This window comes from Bubalus bubalis, chromosome 3, assembly GCF_019923935.1.
Source record: "Bubalus bubalis isolate 160015118507 breed Murrah chromosome 3, NDDB_SH_1, whole genome shotgun sequence".
Taxonomy (NCBI): Eukaryota; Metazoa; Chordata; class Mammalia; order Artiodactyla; family Bovidae; genus Bubalus; species Bubalus bubalis.
In genome coordinates this window covers 39,274,426-39,297,082 of record NC_059159.1, presented here as the reverse complement: position 1 = coordinate 39,297,082, position 22,657 = coordinate 39,274,426, and the positions used below count along the sequence as shown (strand labels likewise).

The following is a 22,657-nucleotide window of genomic DNA, read 5'->3' as shown; positions in this document are numbered from 1 at the left end:
GCAGTGACTCTATCCCAGCTTCTTCCTCATTCTCTGTCAGCTTCTGGATTATTTAACTGATGTCTTAGAGCAACCAGCTCTCCAGCTAAAATCTGAGGATTCTAACAACATGTGTGTGCTGTGAGAGTTGCCAAGGAGAATCTCCTTACAATTTGGAGATAAGTAACAAGCCCGAGCAGAGAAGGCACTGGTGACCCACTCCAGTCCTCTTGCCTGGAAAATCCCATGGACGGAGGAGCCTGGTGGGCTGCAGTCCAAGGGGTCGCTAAGAGTTGGACATGACTGAGCGACTTCACTTTTCACTTTCATGTACTGGAGAAGGAAATGGCAGCCCACTCCAGTGTTATTGCCTGGAGAATCCCAGGGATGGGGGAGCCTGGTGGGCTGCCATCTAAGTCGGACATGACTGAAGCGACTTAGCAGCAGCAACAATAAGCCTGAGTAGATGTCACCTTTTTCAATGTGTGTGCTTGTTGAGTTGCTAAGTCATGTCCAACTCTTTTGTAACGCCATGGACTGCCCACTAGAGTCCTCTGTCTATGGAATTTTCCAGGCAAGAATACTGGAGTGGGTTGCCATTTTCTACTCCAGGGGATCTTCCTGACCCAGGGATCAAACTGTGTCTCTCATGTCTCCAGCACTGGCAGGTGGATTCTTTACCACTGCGCCAACTGGGAAGCTCCACCTTTCTTAAGTTTGGGTATAAAAAGAAGGAGAGGGAAAAAAAAAACCCAAACCCTAATAGTTTGGTGAAAGAAAAGATCCTGCCTCTAAAAAAGCATAACTTAGCGTTTAGAGCTGAGAAGGCAATGACACCCCACTCCAGTACTCTTGCCTGGAAAATCCCATGGACGGAGGAGCCTGGTAGGCTGCAGTCCATGGGGTCGCGAAGAGTCGGACACGACTGAGCTACTTCACTTTCCCTTTTCACTTTCATGCATTGGAGAAGGAAATGGCGACCCACTCCAGTGTTCTTGCCTGGAGAATCCCAGGGACAGAGGAGCCTGGTGGGCTGCCGTCTATGGGGTTGCACAGAGTCGGACACGACTGAAGCGACTTAGCAGCAGCAGCAGCAGCGTTTAGAGGGTAGGAAAATATCCAAGCTTTGGAAAGGATTTATTATAGCAAGCCAAGTTAAATTCTGATATCCATTAACTTTGTATTTTTAGCAAACCTCTAGAAAAAATAAACTGTTTTAAAGACAAAAGATTAGGGACATCCCTGGCAGTCCAGTGGTTAAGACCTGGGGATCGAACCCACATCTCTTGCATCTCTTGCATTGGCAGGCAGATTCTTAACCACTGAGCCACCAGAGAAGCCCATTGTGTTCAACCCATGCTATTATATCGGAAATTTCATTTGAAGCAGATGCTTTTCTAGGAGGGCATCCATGACTAGATTTAACACGAGGTGAAAAACCTGACCAGATCAATAACAGTAGTGGAATAAATTGAAAAGTTCTCAAAGAATTCTCTCTCCAGAAGTTTCTAGATCTAGATGGTTTGCAGGTAGTTATTTGAAACTTGTAAAGAACAGATTTCATTTAGAATTTCAAAGATAAATAGGAATTTTTAAAGCTACCTAAAAATAGATTATCTGTGAATGACAACCAGGCTGAGAGCAAGTTTCTTATCAGCCATGAGACAGTGGGACAGTAGCTTTAAAATGGTGGAAGAAAGCTGTTCAGACATTTAAAAAAATGAAGGGAGTACATTATTCACAAAATCTTTTTTTTTTTTATCTTTATTTATATTTATTTATTTCATCTTTATGATATTCATCTTCCATGGAAGTAACTGCTTATTCAAATATGTGGGTTGTCTGGTCAATGTCTCTCTTTTTTTTTTTTTTTAATTTTATTTTATTTTTAAACTTTACATAACTGTATTAGTTTTGCCAAATATCAAAATGAATCTGCCACAGGTATACATGTGTTCCCCATCCTGAACCCTCCTTCCTCCTCCCTCCCCATTCCATCCCTCTGGGTCATCCCAGTGCACCAGCCCCAAGCATCCAGTATCGTGCATCGAACCTGGACTGGCACCTCGTTTCATACATGATATTTTACATGTTTCAATGCCATTCTCCCAAATCTTCCCACCCTCTCCCTCTCTCACAGAGTCCATAAGACTGTTCTATACATCAATGTCTCTTTTGCTGTCTCGTACACAGGGTTATTGTTACCATCTTTCTAAATTCCATATATATGCGTTAGTATACTGTATTGGTGTTTTTCTTTCTGGCTTACTTCACTCTGTATAATAGGCTCCAGTTTCATCCACCTCATTAGAACTGATTCAAATATATTATTTTTAATGGCTGAATAATACACACAAAATCTAACTGAAAGAATCACTAAAGGATATACTTCAGCTAGAAGAAAAGAAAAACCAAAAGAAAAGATGCAACTAAAAAGTAAGAAGAAATAGATAAACTATGTTGATAAATTTAATTACTGACTGGAAAAAAGAATTTTTTTAAAGAAAAAATTCTTTTTTTTTCCTAGAAAAAATTCTTGAATTAAATTTATAAACAATTATACAAAAGACAGTGGGAAGGAAAGAGTTCAGTAGCTCTTGTGTCTTCTTCCTTCCTCAGGAGAGAAATGGCAAGTAAGTTTAGAGTTTGTTGGAAAAATATAAATAGGTGTATTGGAAGTTATAGAAATACAATATATAGCTCTTAAACCAGCAGAGGGATAAAAAGAATTTTAAAAAGTTTACCAAACTGAAGGCAGGGAAGGAGAAAAAAGAAAAAACACAGGGTTATTAACAACACAAAGTGATAAAAACAATTCCAAGTATATGAGTAAGCACAAGTACAAATAGTCTATGAAAATCTCGGGCTATCGGATTGAACTAAAATGCAGCTGTATTCTACTTATAAGAGTCATGTCTAAAGAAGAATGACATGGAAAGATTTAAAATGAAGAAATAGAAAAGATATTCTGGAAAAATACTAGCTAAGAAATCTGGCATAGTAATAGTACTGTCGGAAAAAAATAGAATTTCAAGGAAAATGCATCAGTAGAGATAAAAGGAGCACTCTTGTAACTTGGGAATCCTTCCCTGCTCCTGATTTCCTTGCTTTGTGAAGGAACACTTCTGTGTAGCACTCCTGGCTCTCTCCACCCTCTTGGTAGGTAAATTTGCAGTAAGAACTTGATGTAGGTAGCTGTATCCTTTTCGCTTTTCCTCTTGAAGCTGTCTGCCCTTGGGGCACTCCCTCTGCTCCCTGTGTTGTAGCCTCACCTGAGCAGACCCCAGGAGAGGAGGCTTGTCCCTGCCCCGCACTGTGACTGGTGGATAACTGGGGTTTAGTTTAAACATCCGTTTCACCTTCACGCTAAGCTACTGTACTTCCTCTTCACCTTTATCAGTACCAAAGGAGTCATTTTCATTTCCAACTGCCTTACTTTTTTTTTTGGCCATGCTGTGTGGCGTGTGGGATCTTAGATCTCTAACCCGAGCCCTTTGCAATGGGAGTGCGGAGTCGTAACCACTGAACTACTAGCAAAGTCCCCAGCTGCCTTACTTTTAATTTCTTTTTTTTTTTTTTTTTTTTCTGATTTTGTTCATAACTTGGGCCAGGAAAGATGCTCTTTACTGGACCCCTCAGAGGCCTCAGCCTACATGATGATCAAAAGAACAGTCCACCTGGAAAGTCTAACAGTCATGAACTTGCACTTAGTAACATAGTCTTGAGGCTAAAGAGGCGAATGCTGATAGGAATGTGAGTAGACAAATCCTCAGCTACAGTGGGAGATTTCAGGAATGCCTCTTAGATACCAATGGACCAAGCAGACACAAAGATTGTGAGGGTATAGATTTGAACAACACAGTTAACAAATTTGACCTTCTAACATACATTCCTGATACATTCCTGAATTCAACAAAAGATAAAAAAGATACATTCTTTTCAAGCTCACATGGACATGAAAAAACAGTCCATGAATCAAGTTAGCAAATTTCAAATAATAAATATCATATATGGGGGCTTCTCTTGTGGCTCAGCTGGTAAAGAATCCGCTTGTGATGTGGGAGACGTGGGTTCGATCCCTGGATTGGGAATATCACCAATCCAGAGAGAAGGGAATGGCTATGCACTCCAGTACTCTGGCCTAGAGAATTCCATAGACTGTATAGACCATGAGGTCGCAAAGAGTTGGACACGACTGAGTGACTTTCTAACTAATGTAATAGGTTATATTCCCAGAACATACAAAAATTAAATTAGAAGTCAGCAATTAAAATACTGAAAGATAAAACTCATACATTTGGAATGGTAAAAAAAATAAAAAACAAAGAAAGCCCTTTTAAATAACTCATGTGCTGAAGGGGAAATCACAAAAGAACTGACAAAATATTTAGAACTAAGTGACAGTGAAAATACCACCTATCAGTGTGTGGGATGCAGCTAAAGTGGTACTTAGGGAGAGATGTCTAGTTTTAAATGCATTTGCAAAAAAGAAGAAAGATTCAGTGTGTAAGCATGCAGGTTGGGATGTTAGAAAAAGAATGTTGTTGTTCAGTTGATAAGTTGTATCCCACTCTTTGTGATCCCATCGACTGCAGCATGCCAGGCTCCCCTATCTCCCACTATCTATAGCGTCGGTGATGCTATCTAACTATTTCATCTTCTGCCTCCCCTTTCTCCTTTTGCCTTCAATCTTTCCCAATGAGTCAGCTCTTGGCATCAGGTGCCCAAAATATTGGAGCTTTAGCTTCAGCATCAGTCCCTCTAATGAAAATTCAGAGTTGACTTCCTTTAGGATTGACTGGTTTGATCTCCATGCAGTCCAAGCAACTCTCAAGAGTCATCTCCAGCACCACAATTTGAAAGCAACAGTTATTTGGTGCTCAGCCTTCTTTATGGTCCAACTCTCACATCCATACATGACTACTGGAAAAAAACAACCATAGCTTTGACTCTACGGACCTTTGTCAGCAAAGTGTTGTCTCTGCTTTTTAATACACTATCTAGGTTTGTCATAGCTTTAGGCAAAGCAGAAACCAAAGAAAATAGAAGGAAAGAAAAAAGGCAAGCATAAGCTAGTGAAGTAGAAAGCAAAAAAAAAAAAAAAAAAAGAATAGAGATAGTAAACAAATTAAAAGCTATCTCTTTGAAAAGATTAATAAACTAAACCCCCAGCAAGGGCTGATAATGAAAACAGAAAAGATACCAACAGATATTATTTCTGCAATGAAGTAGGGGATACAACTACAAATAGAAATGAAGTCTTAAGAGAACACCAAAAACAACTGAATATTAATGCATTTGATGGATAATTTTATAGAATAAAACATAAATTAACCAAAATTGACTCGGTGAAGAGTAGACAACCTTAACATTCACCGTTAAAGAACCTAAACTGGTAGCCAACAGTATCCTCCAAATGAAAAGAGCAGGCCCAGAGATTTCACAGACAGATTTTAGCAAACCTTTAAGGGACAGAAAATTCCTATGGTATACAAACTATTTCAAAGGATGAGATGCTTCCTATTTTTTGAGGTTTGATATTAAAACTTGACAAGGGAAGCACAAGAAAATAAAATAGGCCAGTGTTGCTACTGAACGTAGGTATGAAACGCTAAATGAAATATCAACAAGTTAAATTCAGGAGGATATGAAAAAAATAATACAGCATAAGCAAGTGGAGTTTTACCCAGGAAATGAAAAGATAGCTCAACAGAAATGTAATCCACCAGGTTAACAGATTAAAAACCATATGATGATCTCAGCAGATGCAGAAAAGCATTCGGTAGAATTCAACACTTTCATAATGTGCTGAATGAATCAGGGGAATGGGCTAAATTTAGAATCTTATGGTGAATCTCTTTATAAAGCAACTCGCATCCCATTTATATTTTGAGTAAGTCCAGATTTTCAAATATTAGGTTTTCTTTTCTTAAGGTTTAATTGCATGTCAGACCCGAATATATCCAGAAGCTCTGCCCACTTCTGGAGAACACAAAAAACCCAGCAAGAAGCAAAAAAATAATGTTGAATTTGAAGGTGACTATTTGCATTTCCTGTGTTTCAGTTGCAGTCAGCTGTACCCAGCAGGTTCTTTGAGTATCCATTTCCCGTGGGGTCCCTAAGTAGGATTCTGTTTTCCCATTTAAGTCAGGGGCACCCAATGCCTGGGTCGGGTGGCATGAGGCAGGTCTGACCCAGGGGTGACATGATTCAGGTACCTGCTTTGTGGCCTGTTGTGATCTCAGCCACCTTCCTCATTGACTCCATTTCTGTGGACTCCCCTTTCTCATCCTCATCCATGTCGTGAAAGGTGATCTTCACCTCTTCTCATCTTTTGAACGTGTGTAGGTCCAAAGTGAAGACGGTGCACGAGCGGATTCCCTTGGCCGGACTGAGCAAGTTGCCCAGTGTCCCTCAGATTGCAAAGGTAAAAGCTGGCACCAAGAGGAGGTGGCTTCCTCTTTTAGGCTGGGTCTTGGGGGTGCAGGCTTGTCCTGGGTGGGCTCTGCCCTTGGGAAAGAGGAGCCACTGTTCTCTTGGACCCTTGACTGCATGCATGGGGTGGGGGAGCTGTTGGTGGACACCCCCAAATCCCTACTCCATCTCATCCTCGCTGCTGAAGCTTTTCAGGAAACAGGCTGCTCTTATCCCAGGTTCTTACCCCAAGTTTGCGGCTAGTTCAGGAGACCAGAGAAATGGAGGGACAGGCCTGGATACGGAGAGTAGGGTGGGGCTTCAGAGGAGGATGGAGGGGAGGTGGCAGCTGGGAGCCTTCACAGCAGAGGATGGTTGGGGTTGAGGGATGGTCAGGCTGTTGATCCAGACGGAGAAGCCCTTCAGGTAAGGAGCCATCAGCGGGTGGAGGGGCCTGGGTCCCTTCTCTGGGATGTTGGGAACTGAGTCAGAAAAGTGGGCCAAGAAGGATGATCAGCTGCGTTGGGTTGGACCCACACTCCGGGAGTGGGAAGGCCAGGCAGAACCATGCTGGATACCTTTGGTGGCCTCACTTCAGTGGGAAACACCAGGAAGGTCTCTTGACTTTCCTGACCACACGCGAGTGACCAGCAGTGCCCAGCATCTGACCCCAGACTCCTGGGCCCTGCAGATCTTGGCCTCATGCTCTTTCTCTTGGTGGGCAGGGCAGCCCAGGTGCGCTCCGTGGATGTGGTCCCTGAGCTATGTGTTTCTCTCTCCTTGCTCAGGCTTTCTGTGACGACGCAGTGGGGCTGAAATTCAACCCTGTCCTGTACCCCAAGGTGAGGACCTTCCCCTTCCCCCTGACTCAGGCCTCTGCTGCTTGGCTCGGATTTGCATGCCTGTGGCTCTGTGGGAAGTTCTCTGCATCTTGGGGGTTTTTGTGGGGTCTTCATGACAAACCTCCATGTCTTCGCCTCTCCCTGCCCACCCCTTCACAAACTGATCTGCTGGAAACCCATCCCTATTCACACCTGGGTGTCTGGCCCCCATGAATGGGGACAGCAGATGGGTAGCAGTTTCTCCATCTCACCCTGATTGAATCTCCCCAAGGCTGGTGCTGAGCTGGGGAGTGATTCTGCCTCTAGGTGGGGGGCTGCTGCAGACCTGGTCAGCCATGAGCATGGAGTCGGGGAGCAAGCAGAAGGCAGAACCCCACTAAGAAACAAGGCCAGACCTCGGCTCCCCGTTGCCGACTTTACTGCAGTTCTGAGGCCTCACAAGCTAGGCCTCTTCCGCCGGGCTCTAGTTAATCGACTCGGCTGGTCTTCTGTTAACAGCTTCTTTAGGACTGGCCTGGTCTTGACCCCAGTTCTGATGTGTGGGTGTAGGTGAGGAGAAAAACAGTACTAACAAAATGAACTCATAGGCCCATTCAAGAACAACTCGGCGTGAAAGGATCTAAATCACACGTGGACAGTGAATCACTTTAAATCGGTCATTGAGGGGTTTCCTTGGTGGTCCAGTGGTTAAGACTTCAAGTTCCCAATGCAGGGGGCATAGGTTTGATCCATGCTTAGGGAACTAAGATCTCGCACGCCGCATAGCACTGCCAAAAAATAAAAATACAATTTTTGTTTTAAATGAAAAAATAATTGGCCGTAGGAAGAGACCCAGGGCATTGGCTACTGCTTTGGGCACCCACAGGGTATAGGCAGAGATCGTGCAAGCTGGTTGGTGCTCCTGAGCGTCCACTGTGGGCCAGCTGAGGCTGGCTGGGGCTGGTCAGTCCATTTCCTGAGTCCCGGTTCTGACAACCAGGAACCAGGAGGTGAAACGTCTGGTGCGGGTGTGCGTGAAGAGGGACCCTGTCCTGTCAGGGACATCCCAACCCCCTAGAATCAACACCTCAGATCTTCGCGATTGTGCTTGACACACTATTTGTCCCCACGCGGTGGCAGAGTTAATGGCAGAATCTTCTCCCATGTGGAGAATGTGCCAGAGTCTTTCTCCTCTAAGACAGCTCTTTAACCCCATCCGAGCATCCAAGGTACTTCCCAGTAATATGCTGCGCTCCATCGAACATTTTCTATCACTCAGACTGCCCTCCCCTTTGTAATTAAAGCTGAATTGCCGAGGTTTAACCAAACATCAAAACCCCATCATAAAACCCTAACTACAAATTTGGCAATTTTTGTTGTCAAATCATAGCCATGGATGACTCTCATTTTTGTAGTGTTCTCTCTGTAGCTTGTAAAGCCTCCGGTTCTGGGAATAATGGAAGAGCAGCTGTATTTTCATGTTTTCTAGATTGGAAGGATTGCTTCGTCCGGCTGGGATGTTCATCTGGCTGAGATGTGTGCATGTTTTTACAGTTCACAGAGTTTAGAATGTTCCTTGGAGGGTGTCCATGGCTCAGTGCCTCTTCCCAGGCAGGGCAACTGCTCCGAGCCTTGACTCATCCCAGGTGGGAGTCAGGGGGCGCCCTCTGGGGTCAGGCAGTGCTGATCTTCCAGGTGAGGCTGAGATGTGTCCATTTCATCAGGCAGCTGAGAGCCACAGAGAGAGATGTGACATGCTGGGTGTCAGAGAGGGGTGACAGCTGACATGGGTCACGTACTCAGGACAACAAGTCATGCCTGGTTTGTTCTTCCCGTAGCATCTCATGTGGTCGAGTCTTTCCTTTTTATTGCAGAGAATAGCCACTAAGTCTTCTCTTTCCTAACAATCTGGTCCAGCTCTGATCTTTCTAGAGGGTTTACCTAGATGTTGATGCTAATAGCCGCTGTGTGCTCTGCACTTCGTGTGCCCTGTTTCCCCGAATCTTCACAGCCGCATGTCTTCATTGAAGAGATAAGGAAACTGAAGCCCAAGGAAGTTAAGTGTTTTAATCAAAGCTGCACAGGTAAAGCTGTGGACTGAAAATTTGAGATTAGTATTTCTGGCCAACTCTTTGAAACACAAGAGACAATTAGATGGACCCAATGGTCAGGCTTTTTTGTTTGTTTTTTCTTTGCATATTGAATTAGGGTATGTTCCTCCTTAGAGATCTCTCATTTTATGGATAAGGGGGATTGAAGTCTGGATGGGAGCAGCGCCTTGCTGAAAATCTCTCTGCTGGACTTCCCTGGTGGTTCAGTGATTAAGTGGAAAATCCCGTGGATGGAGGAGCCTGGTAGGCTGCAGTCCATGGGGTCGCTAAGAGTCAGACACGACTGAGCGACTTCACTTTCACTTTTCACTTTCATGCATTGGAGAAGGAAATGGCAACCCACTCCAGTGTTCTTGCCTGGAGAATCCCAGGGATGGTGGAGCCTGGTGGGCTGCCATCTATGGGGTCACACGGAGTCGGACACGACTGAAGCGACTTAGCAGCAGCAGCAGCAGCAGCCATTGATTAAGAGTCTGCCTGCCAGTGCAGGGAACATGGGTTCGATCCCTGTTTGATCCCCTATGCAGGAAGATCCCATGTGCTATAGAGCAGCTAAGCTTGTGTGCCACAAATAATAAAGGTGGCGTGCTCTGGAGCCCGTGCTCCGCAATAAGAGAAGCTGCCGCAATGAGAAGCCCATGCACTGCAGTTAAGAGAAGCCCTGCTTGCCTCAACTAGAGAATGCCTGTGCACAGCAGTGAAGATCCAGCACAGCCAAAACAAAAAAAAAGTCACACTGCTGATTAGAGGTGAAATTACAGCTAGCATCATCCTTGATGACTATGGTTCTGGGGTCCCAGCTTCACTTTTTACTCCCCAGATAAAAACACTGGGGTCAGGTCAGTTCCCTGTGTTCTGCTGGACTGTGTGCACAGGCATTGGCTGATAGATCTAGATGGAAATGGAATGGGTGACCCAGAGGTTTCATCACTGGGGGAAGCCCAGGGGCTGGAAGCTAGCTGAGACCTTCGGAGCTGCATCCTGACTGCATACTTGACTTCATCTCTTCTCTTCCTCCACGTATGAACATCTCATATCAACCGGGGCCCGTCCTCCACTGAAATGGGTACTTCCCCTTCCACCTGCCTCCTCACTCTGCCTCCAGGTTAATAATCTGATTTCTTTTATTTCCTCATATTCCAGGCCTCCCAAATGATTGTGTCCTACGACGAGCATGACGTCAACAACACATTCAAATTCGGGGTCATTTACCAGAAAGCCAGGCAGGTAAGCATCACGAATCCACATCCCTCGAGCCTGTGCTTTCTCCCTGGGGATGCTTGTTTTCCCATTCCCCACACACAAGAGCTCCTGGATTATGTTCTTAAACATTGTGAGTACAACCATCCTGTCCACATAAGAATTAGATTGGAGGTGGCAGAGTCTTCAAGGTAGGCTGCTGCTCTCAAAAAGGCTTGCACATCCTTGAAACAGCGATATAGTTTTTCATTTAGTGAATTCTAGTTTTTCCTGGCTTACTTCTGCTTGTGTTTAACAATGGGCTGTTGGTCACAAGAAAAATCAGGGTGGAGGGGAATGGATTAGTGAAGGCTGCTTTCTTTCTGCCCACCACTCTCCCCGCTGGGGATTTGCTTTTGCTCCCCAGATGTGAGTAGTGTCCTGGCATTGAGTGTGTGTTCTCTGCCCAGGTCTTTGTTCATTGATGTCATGTTGGTGGCTTCCAATAAGCCACGATGAAAGTATTCACACCATGGAAATGGGCAAACACCAGAGCTGTTTTTTTCTCTCTTTAGAGAGCAGGTTGTTAAAATTTTTACCAGTACACACTGCTCATCCTTCTCTGTCTCTTGGGGTGCTTCATGTGCTGCTTTGGAGTTAGTTGACCAGAATGGTGTTTCTCAAAGTGTGTTCCTTGAGACCCTAGTTGAGCAGAATGGTATTTCTCAAAATGTGATCCGTGAGAGCTTAGTTGACCAGAATGGTGTTTCTCAAAGTATGTTCCATGAGACACTAGTCCGGTGAGGTTCTCTATGAACAAATGAGTTCCGAGGGGAGGGATCAGTTGTGTGGGAATACTTTAAAGGTTCTGAGAACCCTCAAAGTACATAACTCTTTATAACTTTGTTGAACTCAGTATTTCCCATACTCATGTGGCCACAAACTTCCCATCTTTCCTACCATGAACATTTATTAACATCCTGAGAAGTGGTCGGCTGAACATACCACTATTTCCTCATCTGTGTTGGATGGGAGAAGGTTCCACATCCATTTCATCTTCGTATCATCCAAGAACCTAGCACGGTGACTTTATAGAAATACACTCAATTCTTTGTTATCTGAATGAATGAATAAAAGTTTGGCCCTCCTTATGGTAGGTCAATAGTATTTTTCAGTATTACCTCTGTCATCTCTTTTGCGTGACAACATCTTTCTCAGCTGGATGATAGCTGACTTCCTTGTCTGAAGATATTAGACCACAAGAGGCATGTGTTTGCTTAAAAACACTCTAATTAATGAAGGCTTGAGGAGCTGAAAGACCGACACAGATGAATCTTATAATGTAAGGGAATTATTCAAGTAGCTGCTCTAATTATTTTCACATATTGCATTTTTATTTTGTACAGCTCTGATAATACAGTCCCACTAATTAAAGTTCTTTGCTTGTGAAATTTACCAAAGCAGATCTCATAAGGTGATTACACTCCAATGTTCCAGCAAAATTATAATTACTGAACATTAACCATCCACCTCAGAGAAGGAATCTGAGGGAGTCTGCATGTTGTTCACGTACCTGACGACTGAGGCAAGGAGTGGGCGCAAGGGCAGATAAAAGTCTCTTCTTAAAAAACATGGATTGTTGTTTTGCAAACCTACATTAGGAGGGATTAATATGAACATTTGTTGTGTGAAAGCCCTATGCTGGCCCTAGGATATAAATAAGCCCCATCTGACTCTCTGTTTGTCAGGCACTTTGCTAAGCACTGTGGCGGATACAGCAATGACTAGGAACCCCTCCCTGAGTGCATGATCAAGCCCAAGGCCAATACAAAAATAAAGACAGTAATCCCAGACAGGGTTAAATCCTGGAGAGAGGTACACACCCCAGCGCATAAGCTAGATTGTTTTTTTTTTTTCAGGAGAAGATGTGCATTGCCTGGAAGTGGTTATTCTACTGAACCCTAGCTTCCTGACCTGAGGCAGACAGCATATTGGGCTTGAGTTGTGATAGATCAGGCATTGGGAAACATTTTCTGTAAAGGGCCAGACAGTAAATACTTTAGACTTCTCGGGCGATACTGTTTGTGTTGCAGCTATTCAACCCTACCTCTGTAGTACAGAAGGAGTCACAGACAATATTAAATGAATTGGCCTGGCCGTGTTCCAGTAAAACTTTATTTATAAAACAGGCAGCAGGCCAGACTTGGCACCTCGGGACATAGTCTGCTGGCCCCTGCTAGAGAGCATTGTTTCTCAAACTTTAGACATTTACAAACCATATCCAAGATCATATCAGTCTACTCTTCTGTTTTTTTTAATTGCACCTATACCGTACTTCCCAGGTGGCTCAGTGGTAAAGAATTCTCCTACCAGTGCAGGAGATGTGGGTTCAATCCCTGGGTCGGGAAGGTCCCCTGGAGAAGGAAACGGCAACCCGCTCCAATATTCTTGCCTTTGAAATCCCATGGACAGAGGAGCCTGGCGGGCTACAGTCCATGGGTTCACAAAAGAGCTGGACGTGACTTAGCAACTAACAACAACCACAGCCTGTGCAACCATTCACCCACTGAGGGGCAGACAGCTGGGCTGTCTTCAGTTTGGGGCTATTATGAATAAAGCCACTGTGAACATTTATATACAGTTCTTTATGTGAGCAGAAGTTTTCATTTCTCTGGGATAAATATTTAGGAAGACAATTGCCTGGGTGTGTGGTGATTATATGTTTAGTTTTATAAGAAACTACCAAGCTGTTTTCTAGCATGGTGGTTCCGTTTTACATTCCTACCAGCAATGTGTGAGTGATGCATTTTCTCTACCTCCTTGCCAGCATTTGGTGCTGCTACTATTTCGCATTTTAGCCATTCCAGTAGATGTGTGGTGAGATCTCAGTATGGTTTTAATTGGCACCTCTCTAATGGCTAACGATGGGGCTTCCCTGATGGCTCAGCGGGTAAGGAATCTGCCTGCAGTCCTGGAGACACGGGTTTGATCTCTGGGTCGGGACGATCCCCTGGAGGAGGAAATGGCGACTGACTCCAGTATTCTTGCCTGGGAAGTCCCGTGGACAGAGGAGCCTGACGAGCTACAGTCTGTGGGGTCACAAAGAGCTGGACACACTGAGCGACTAAGCACATTCACAAGCACAATGGCTAATAACAGTGAACATCTTTTCTCATTTGAACATCATATGTGCCATCTGTGTATCCTCTTGAGTGAAATGACTGTTCATGTCCTTTGACCATTTCCTAATTGGATTTTTTTTTTTACTATGAGTTTAAAATTTTTAAATAACAGCTTTATTGAGGTATAACTGACATACCATACAACAGCATGTGACTTATATCTCAATAAAGTGCACAGTTCAGTGGTTTGTAGTATATTCACAGAATTGTGCAGTTATTACCACTAACTACAGAAAAGTTTCATCACGCCTAAAAGAAACTCCATACCTAATAGTCACTCCCATCATCCCCATTCTCTGTAGCTCCTGTCAGCCACGTATCTATTTCAACTATCTCTGTGGATTTGCTGGATATTTCACATAAATGGAATCATAATATGTGGCTTTTGATGTCAGTTCTTTTACTTAGCATAATGCTTTCAAGGTTCATTCATGTTGTGCAATGAATCAGTACTTTATTCTTTTTTCATGGCTGAATTATATCCCATTGTATGGATATACCACATTTTAGCTTCCCTGGTGGCTCAGATGGTAAAGACTCTGCAATGCAGAGAGGCACGGATTTGATCCCTGGGTTGGGAAGATCCCCCTGGAGAAGGGAATGCCTGCACACTCCAGTTTTCTTGCCTGGAGAATCCCATGGCCAGAGGGGCCTGGAAGGCTACAGTCCATGGGGTCGAAAAAGAATCAGACACAGCTGAGTGACTGTCACTTTCACCACATTTTGTTTATCTGTTTATCAGTTGATGGACATTGGGGTTGTCTCCACTCTGGGACTATTATGAATAATAATATTATTAACATTTGTATACAAACTTTTTTTTGTACGAACTGTTGTTTTAGTGTCTCTTGGATGTATTCTTAGGAGTGGAATTGCTGGTCATATGGTAACTCCACGTTTAGCTTTTTAAGTAACTGCCAGACTAGTTTCCAAAGAAATGGCACCATTTTACATTCCCACCAGTGATGTATGAGGGTTTTGATTTTTCCATATCCTCACCAACACTTCTTGTTGTCTTTCTTTTTGATTATAGTGTGAAGTGCTGTCTCACTGTGGTTTTGATTACTATTGAGTTTTGAGAGTTCTTTGTATATTTTCGATATAAATCCTTTGTCAGAAGTCCTATTATGAATTTTTCAGTTTTGGATTGGTTTATGGTATCAAGTCTAAGAACGCTTTCCTTCAGCTTTGTCCTTTTAATTTTTCCTTTGAGACTTAATTTATTTTCTGTACCTACAACACAGTGTTGTTGTAAAGACACAATGGTGAAATTATTTTGTAAACTCTCAACTACTTTAAAAAGTCACATATTAATATTATCATATAGTGTGCAATGAAATTATGGCTAGCTAGATTGGAGGTTATGTATCCATAGGCTTGGGAAAATGTATTATCTATTAAACTTTGGAAGCTTTTAAAAAATCAAGGTATCTGAATACTGGTCATGCCTTTTTCTTTTTAAGGTGATCAGTGAGCAGTAGCTCTTGTTCAAATAGAAATCTTCCTTAATCGCCCCTCAAATCCAGCTCTGTTGAGTGAGTCCCATTAGTCCTTCCTCCTGAGGATGACAGAGCCACTGGGTGTGACTGTGCAGAATGGGGAAAGGGAGAAAGGGACCAGGTATCCGGACAACCACATTCCCTCCCTTGGTGGCATCAGTAAGCCTTTTTTTTTTTTTTCCTTAACTCTTTTCCCTGATCCTGTTTCTCTTTAAGACCCTGGAGGAGGAGCTGTTTGGGAACAATGAAGAGAGCCCAGCTTTCAAGGAGTTCTTGGAACTACTAGGGGACACGATCATGCTGCAGGACTTTAAAGGGTGAGTTTTAGCCAAGTGATGGTTCTGGCCCCATTGATGAAGCCCTAGAGGAAGGGTGAGAGCTAACAGCTGAGTTTCAGCAGGGAGGGGGCATGTGAGAGTTAAAAATACACACAAGGAACATGGGATTACTTTTCAGTAAGTGCTCAATATTCATTGATTGCATCTCTAAGGAGTTTGTGGTACAGGTGGTGGTGGTGGTTTAGTCACTAAGTCGTGTCCGACTCTTGCGACCCCATGGACTGTAGCGCACCAGGCTCCTCTGTCCTTGGGATTCTCCAAGCAAGAATACTGGAGTGGGTTGCCATTTCCTTCTCCATGTGGTACAGGGGAGAATCCCGAATGGCAGATGACCTGAATCAAGGCATTGACTTTTGCCCTTGGGATGCATGATGAAATCATTCCACTTGAGACTTGCCTTCCTAATTACAGTTGGCTCAAACTGAGAGTTAAATGAATCCACCTTCTGTTCCAGATGAGCAGGTCATTCACCTGCTAGGCATTCTGGAAAGAGAGTCCTGTGTAGTTTATGGAGGAGGGGGTATGGGGTGGGAAGTGACCATTTTAGATAAAAACACAAAAAAATTGAATAATAGAGTTGGTGCAAATACCATAATCCTCTGGTAGGAATCTGTGCAACAGCCTGTGGTTCTGTAAGTGGACAGAGAGAATATTGGGGCAGTTGCTTTGAAAGCTCAGCCCTTTATTTCCTTTGACAAAGGCAACACTTGGGGAGGGCCTGCAGACCTGGCCAACCTATTCTTTGCTTTGTGGCTGGAGCATGACTAAACCCTCAGATTTGTCCACCTCAACAGCCACCTTAACAGGATTTCCTAATGTGTGAATGCACCTAGCTCCGTGCCTGGCATGGCATAGGTGTTCAGTAATCACTTCCTTCCTCTGCTCCCTTCTCTCCTCTTCTTCTTTCTCCTTTTCCCTTTTCCCCTCTTCCTCTCCCTTCAAGGTCATCACTGCTGTCTAGAGTCAGTCACACATGGGTCAAAATCTCATCCCTGCCACTTATTAGCTCTGTGACTTTGAACAACAGGTTAAGAGGACTTAATCTCTGCAAACCTCAGTTTCCTTGTCTATAAAAAGGAAGATAAAGATAGCACTAACCCTACAAGCTTGTTGAAGAATTAACACAGAGAATGCCCAGGAAGCACTTAAGCCAGTTTCATGCACAGAGTAAGCACTGGATGTCATTATTACTGTTCTTATTATACCACTTTCCATTGGCTCTAAGATGCCATCCTTACAAGATATATCCTGGGACTACCCTGCTGGTCCAGTGGTTAAGATTCTGAGCTTTCACTCCAGGGGGCAAGGGTTGGGGAACTAACATCCTGTATGCTTCAGGGAAAGTGAAAGTCACTCAGTCGTGTCCAACTCTTTGTGACCCCATGGACTGTACAGTCAATGGAATTCTCTGGCCAGAATACTGGAGTGGGTAGCCTTTCCTTTCTCCAGAGGATCTTCCCAACCCAGAGATTGAACCCAGGTCTCCCGCATTGCAGGTGCATTCTTTACCAGCTGAACCACAGGGGAAGCCCTTGTGCTTCACAGAGGCTGCACAGAGTGGCCTCCAGAATAAATAAAACATCAAAAATAAAATATAAGATATATCTTGATTTCAGAGATGTTAAAATGTCAAAAAGTGTTAACATCTTACAGTTGATGAGATAAAGTATATTAAAATCACAAAGGACGCTGGCGATCATATAACCCTGTACCTTTATTTTCTGAGGCCTGGAGAAATTAAGTGATGTGCCCAAGGGTGTGTGCTGACTTTGTGGCAGAAGCCGGTCTAGAACCTGTGGAGCTCCTAGCTCCCGGCCTCCTGTGCTTTCCTCCATGTGGGGCTGAGCACATTTCTGGCTTGAATTGCAATGTATGGGGGTTGGGGAGGACTTGATGTCCAGGGTCTATTTTATTTCATTTTCTTAAAGGAACCTGTATCCCACTCCCCTTGCTGAAGAATATGATCACGACCAGCAGCCATGTTTCTATAAAGGAAGAAGGTGCAACTCCTAGAAGCCCACCCAGTTCCTTAGTACTTTTCTTTCCTGCCTGTGAGGAGGTAGCCAGAGAAGGAAGCCCCTGGGATATCTCCCAGCTGAGTGTTGCCGTGGCAGGGGCGATGGTAGCGGGGGGGCTCCACTTCTGGGACTGACTGGGTAGAAATCAGGCATCTGTCCCCTCTTCTTGCTGACTCTGGATACTCTAGGTGGGGCTCACCACGATCAGGATGGCCGACTGCCCTTGCTCAGGGCTGCAGACCTGCCCTTGCAGAGAGAAGGGCTTATGCCCAGGCTTGGGGGCCCCTAGCAGCTGGGACAGCATTTGTCTGAAACTGTGGCTGGACCTCCGTCTTCCCATGGTGTGGAAGGGACACGGCTGAGGCTTGGAATGGAGGATCTGCCTTTGTCTTCTAAATAATCATTTATGGTTGGAACACCAGGGCTCATCTGCTCAGATGAGGGTTATCTGCTTTCCCCACATGGTAGTCTCTCTGCCCTCAGCTCTTCCATATCTTCCCATTCATTCTCCTGCCCCTATGTCCTTAGGGAAGGTCGTGCCAAGTCGCCCACTTCCCTTTTCTCTCTCTCCCTGCCGCCACCTGCCTGTTTCCCTGACAGTTTCCGAGGAGGCCTGGATGTGACCCATGGACAGACGGGTGTGGAATCAGTGTACACAATATTCCGGGACAGGGAGATCATGTTCCATGTCTCCACAAAGCTGCCGTTTACCGAGGGAGACACCCAGCAGGTAACTGTGTTCAGGATGGCTTTGGGAGCCTGGGGCGTGCGAGGTGAAAACCTGGATTCAGGCTGCTGTCCCCCAGGGCCCAAGGCCCCTCTCCCCATTTTCATAATCCAGAGGCCTGTCTGTTCAACTCTGTTCCTCTTATCAAAGCCTGTCCTACTGCACTGTCACACCGAGGCCGCAGGTCAGCAGCCTGCGTGGAGGCAGGACAGAGTTCTTGGATACCCCTCTGTGACTGATGGGGAAACAGTAGTTAAAAGACTGTTTCCCAGGTGATAGGGACAGAGTTGGGAGCAAAGCCCAGGTGCCCTGATCGTGGAGAGTGGTGATGAATGAGTATATGGTGGGGTCTGCACGTGGCAGCTTGGAGCCAGCTCTGCCACCTCAGGGCTTTGTGACCTGGGCAAGCTGGTAACCTCGTGGTCTCATTCATCTCATCTGTAAGATGGGGGTTATACCACGAATCAGTACAATGCCTGGCTTGTGGCAGACTTCCTACCTCGCAGCTGTTCACTGCCCACTTTTCTGGCCCAGAGAAGTAACGCTGGTTACTGCACGAGACACCCCCCCACCCTGCTACAGCTTTTCTAATCCCACAGCCTCACCTCTCAGTGCACCTGCCGTGGGCAGGAATCCAGCCTTTGGCTTGACTGGAAGACCCTGGATGAGACTGTGCTTCACACGTGTTCCCTCTTTCCCTCTCGTTTGCTGCACAGACGGTTGCATGTCCTCAGGGAGGACCTGGCCTTTTTTTAGTTTTGTTACTTTATTTATTTTTTATTATGTTTTTTCCAGGTTGTGATTTATTGATTTTTTTTTAAAGTTCTTTGACAAGCAACATTTTAAAATTTAATGATGTGTAGCTTTGAATTTACTGCTTTAAAATTTTAATGCATTTTTGGTATCTTGGCTAAGAAATATTTGCCTTTTCTCAAGTCATAAAGATATTCTCCCAGTTTTTTAAAAAAGTTATTTTTAATCGGAGGATAGTTGCTTTACAGTGCTGTGTTAGTTTCTGCTGTACAACAACATGAATCAGCCATAGTATACACGTGACCCCTCTCTCAGGGCCTCCCTCCCACCTCCCCCTCTCCGTGCCACCCGTCTAGGTCAGCACAGAGCACCAAGCTGAGCTCCCTGTGCTACACAGCAGCTTCCTGCTAGTTATCAAGTTTATACGTGAGGTAGCATGTATATGTCAACGCTACTCTCCCAATTTGGCCCACCCTCTCCTTCCCATGCTAGGTCCACAAGTCTACTTTCTACACCTGCATCTCTATTCCTGCCCTGCAAATCATGTTTTTTTTTTTTTAAATTTTTTTAAGAGGAGTTGTTTTGATGGTAAAATAGAGAAATAGTCATTTTGTTTATTTATTTACTTATTTTGGCCATGCTCTGCGGCGTGCAGGATCTTAGTTCCCTGACTGGGGATGGAACTCGGGCCCTTGGCAGGGAGAGCCCAGAGTCCTAACCACTGGACCGCCAGGGAATGTCCGACCTACCTTTCTTCCTCCCTGAGCCCTGAAACCAGTAGCTGGTGCCTGCGGTGGCCCCGTTGGCCCCGTCCCACCGTTTGTACCATTTTAGTCTCTAGGCAGATAAGGAAGGAACTTGGGCCTTTCACCAGCCTCGGACTCTTTTGTTTCTGAGCAGGGAACCCAGGAGGGAGCACAGATGTGATATTATAAACATAGTGCCTGGCTTCTTAGGAAAAAAGGAAATTGGCAAAGGAGACTGTGATTTGGCTCTAAAATAACTACTGAATGTTCCAGAAGCAAACAGGAGCAGGACTCCTTTTGATTCCAAGCTAGATTTTTGCTGTGTTTTACCTTCACCTCTGTTCCTTCACGGCCCCCTCACCTCTCGCCCCAGCCTAAGACTGAGGGCTGTTCTCTGCCTGTCTTGCTCTCAGTGTCTCCTCTGTTGAGTGGGACGTGCACAGAGCTTGACTCTCAGCAAGGACTGAATGGATATTAATTTTTCATCTGAAGAAATAGGATGATGTGTGTGGAATAAGTGAGACGATTTGTAAAAGTGCCCAGCGCGGGGCTCAGTATACAGCAGGTGCTCAGTAAGTGGGAAACTCAATGGGAAATGTAGTTTGCATGCAGTAGGTGCTTAATAAAGGAACAAAGCTAGATAAGTACCGAGCCAGGATTTGGTGTACAGGAGGGCCTCAACATTTGAAATCATGCGTGTGAACAGCCCAGCATGGTTCCTGGCACACAGTAGGTGCTTGGTGATTGAGCGCTCCTGTGCCAGCACCTGGCAGAACCTGGGATCCTAAATCGGGGTCAGATTTTTCTCTCCCCCACGACTGTCACCAAGCCAGGTTGTCCATATTTCTCTAAGCCTGGTTCTTCTCCCTCTGGCCCCTCCTTCCCGCGCATCCACATTTCCATCAAGTGCTCCCTTCTCTCCCAATCTCCTCTTCCAGGAAGTCTTCTCAGATTACCATTAGGCCTCTGACTTTGCCCCCTTCTCTGCCCCCATAGTATCAGGCACTTTGTGGGTGGTGACTGATTTCAGTTCAGTTCAGTTCAGTTGCTCAGTCGTGTCCAACTCTTTATGACCCCACAAATCACAGCATGCCAGGCCTCCCTGTCCATCGCCAACTCCTGGAATTTACTCAAACACATGTCCATCGAGTCGGTGATGCCATCCAGCCATCTCATCCTCTGTCGTCCCCTTCTCCCCCTGCCCCTAACTCGCTTTGTTAGCGCCTTTGTTAGTGTTCTCAGGTGGCTCCACCAGTGTTTGTGTCCCTCCCAGGTCAATTGTGAGCTCTCTGAGGGCAAAACCCAGCCTCACTTTTTAACCATTTTCCCTGAGTCCTGAGTCAGGGCTAACTCTACATGCTGTAGAGCTTGGTTCTGACAACTTAGGCATTTTTCTCATTTTTTTCCTTTTTAGTGGCTTCTAAAGATTGAAAGAAAAAGCTCCCTGGAGAGAGAGGTCTCCATGTTCTAGGGTTTCTGTATAAAGATAGAATAATGAGGAATTTCCTATATAGACCAGTTCTGTTTTCAGGATGTTCTTACTGGCTTAGAATAATGGAAACCTTTTTGTTTAGCTCCAGAGAAAGAGACACATTGGGAATGACATTGTGGCCATCATCTTCCAAGAAGAAAACACACCGTTTGTCCCAGACATGATTGCCTCCAACTTCTTACATGCCTACATTGTCGTGCAGGCCGAGAACCCGGGCACAGAGCCCCCATCCTACAAGGTAAGGAGAAAGTCCCGTTGGAGGAAGGACGTAGAATCAGTAATATCGAGGAACACCAGGGCTTCATGGCTCCTCAGACCATTCTCCAAAAATGTGATAGATTTCCCATGAATTCTTGGGTTTCTGGGATTCGGGAGCGAGACTCTTGGAGAGCGCCTTCTGAAGTCACCGCATCCATCTTGCTGCCCCTGGGCTTCCCAACCTCTAACTCAGGGGTTGAAGAGCTCCCTGTGTCCCTACCTGGAATCTGGTAGTGCTGTTTCCTGGAGCGGGGAAGAGACAGAGAAGAGTGAAAGAGAAAAAGGGGAGAGGACTGTCAGGAAAGGGGAGAGGAAGGAGGGTGGTAACAAACAAAGGGAAGAAAGAAAAAGGAGAGATGTTCATGGTGAGAAGGGTGGAGAGCAGGGGGCCTGGTAGACCCTGGCCCCTGGGTGGGCCCTCTGATTTAGCCATTCTGGGCAAATGATCTCCATTTGAAGACTCACAGGGGGTTGTGAGCATCTGGGTCTAAGCCTCCTGACGCATTGGCTCAGAATCCTTGGGGATGTAGCTGAGCCTCAGCTGCCCTCACCTTACCCGCTCCTGATGGCTGTGTTGCTAACCCTCTCCTTCGCTTCTCTGTGAGGAATGAGTCCAACTCCCTGGGTAACAGTTTCTCTATATCACAGTGGTGTTGGGATGCCTGGGATCCTAGGGAGATAGACTGGGGCAGAGTTTTTAACGTGGATGTTTGAGTCTTTGAACTCCTTGTAGATAAGGTCAAAATGTTGAGTTCACATGCTTCTTTGTGTTTTCTGGGGAGAGAGGCCACAGCTCAAATTCTCAGAGAGCTCCAAGCTCTCCCTTACTGTTGTAAGGGAGAGGGAAAAGGAGCCTGGGAAAAGGAAACCGTAGGCCTGAAATGTTTCCTGTACATTTGTTTATATTTATTTTTGGTTGCGCTGGGTCTTTGTTGATGACCTCCTGCTTTCTCTAGTTGCGGCGAGCAGAGGCGACTCTCCGTTGCGATGTGCAGGCTTCTCATTGCAGTGGCTTCTCGTTGTGGAGCACGGCCTGTAGGGCGGGAGGGCTTCAGGAGCCGTGGCACACAGGCTCAGTAGCTGTGGCTTGTGGACTCCAGAGCACAGGCTCAAAAGTCGTGGTGCATGGGCTTGGTTGTT

The 22,657-nt window shown here is 45.2% G+C and overlaps 1 protein-coding gene across 9 annotated transcripts in view; it reads left to right on the top strand.

Annotated features, from left to right (window-relative positions):
* The window catches only part of RAP1GAP2 (RAP1 GTPase activating protein 2), a 219,175-nt gene that overhangs the window by 165,671 nt on the left and 30,847 nt on the right, over window positions 1-22,657 (top strand). For all 9 annotated transcript variants that reach the window (XM_045164911.1, XM_045164909.1, XM_045164906.1 and 6 more), the window contains 6 exons: window positions 6,328-6,406; window positions 7,182-7,235; window positions 10,469-10,552; window positions 15,402-15,502; window positions 18,142-18,271; window positions 21,342-21,497. In XM_045164911.1, coding sequence (XP_045020846.1) covers window positions 6,328-6,406; window positions 7,182-7,235; window positions 10,469-10,552; window positions 15,402-15,502; window positions 18,142-18,271; window positions 21,342-21,497 — 604 coding nt within the window. The remainder of the gene's footprint in view (window positions 1-6,327; window positions 6,407-7,181; window positions 7,236-10,468; window positions 10,553-15,401; window positions 15,503-18,141; window positions 18,272-21,341; window positions 21,498-22,657) is intronic.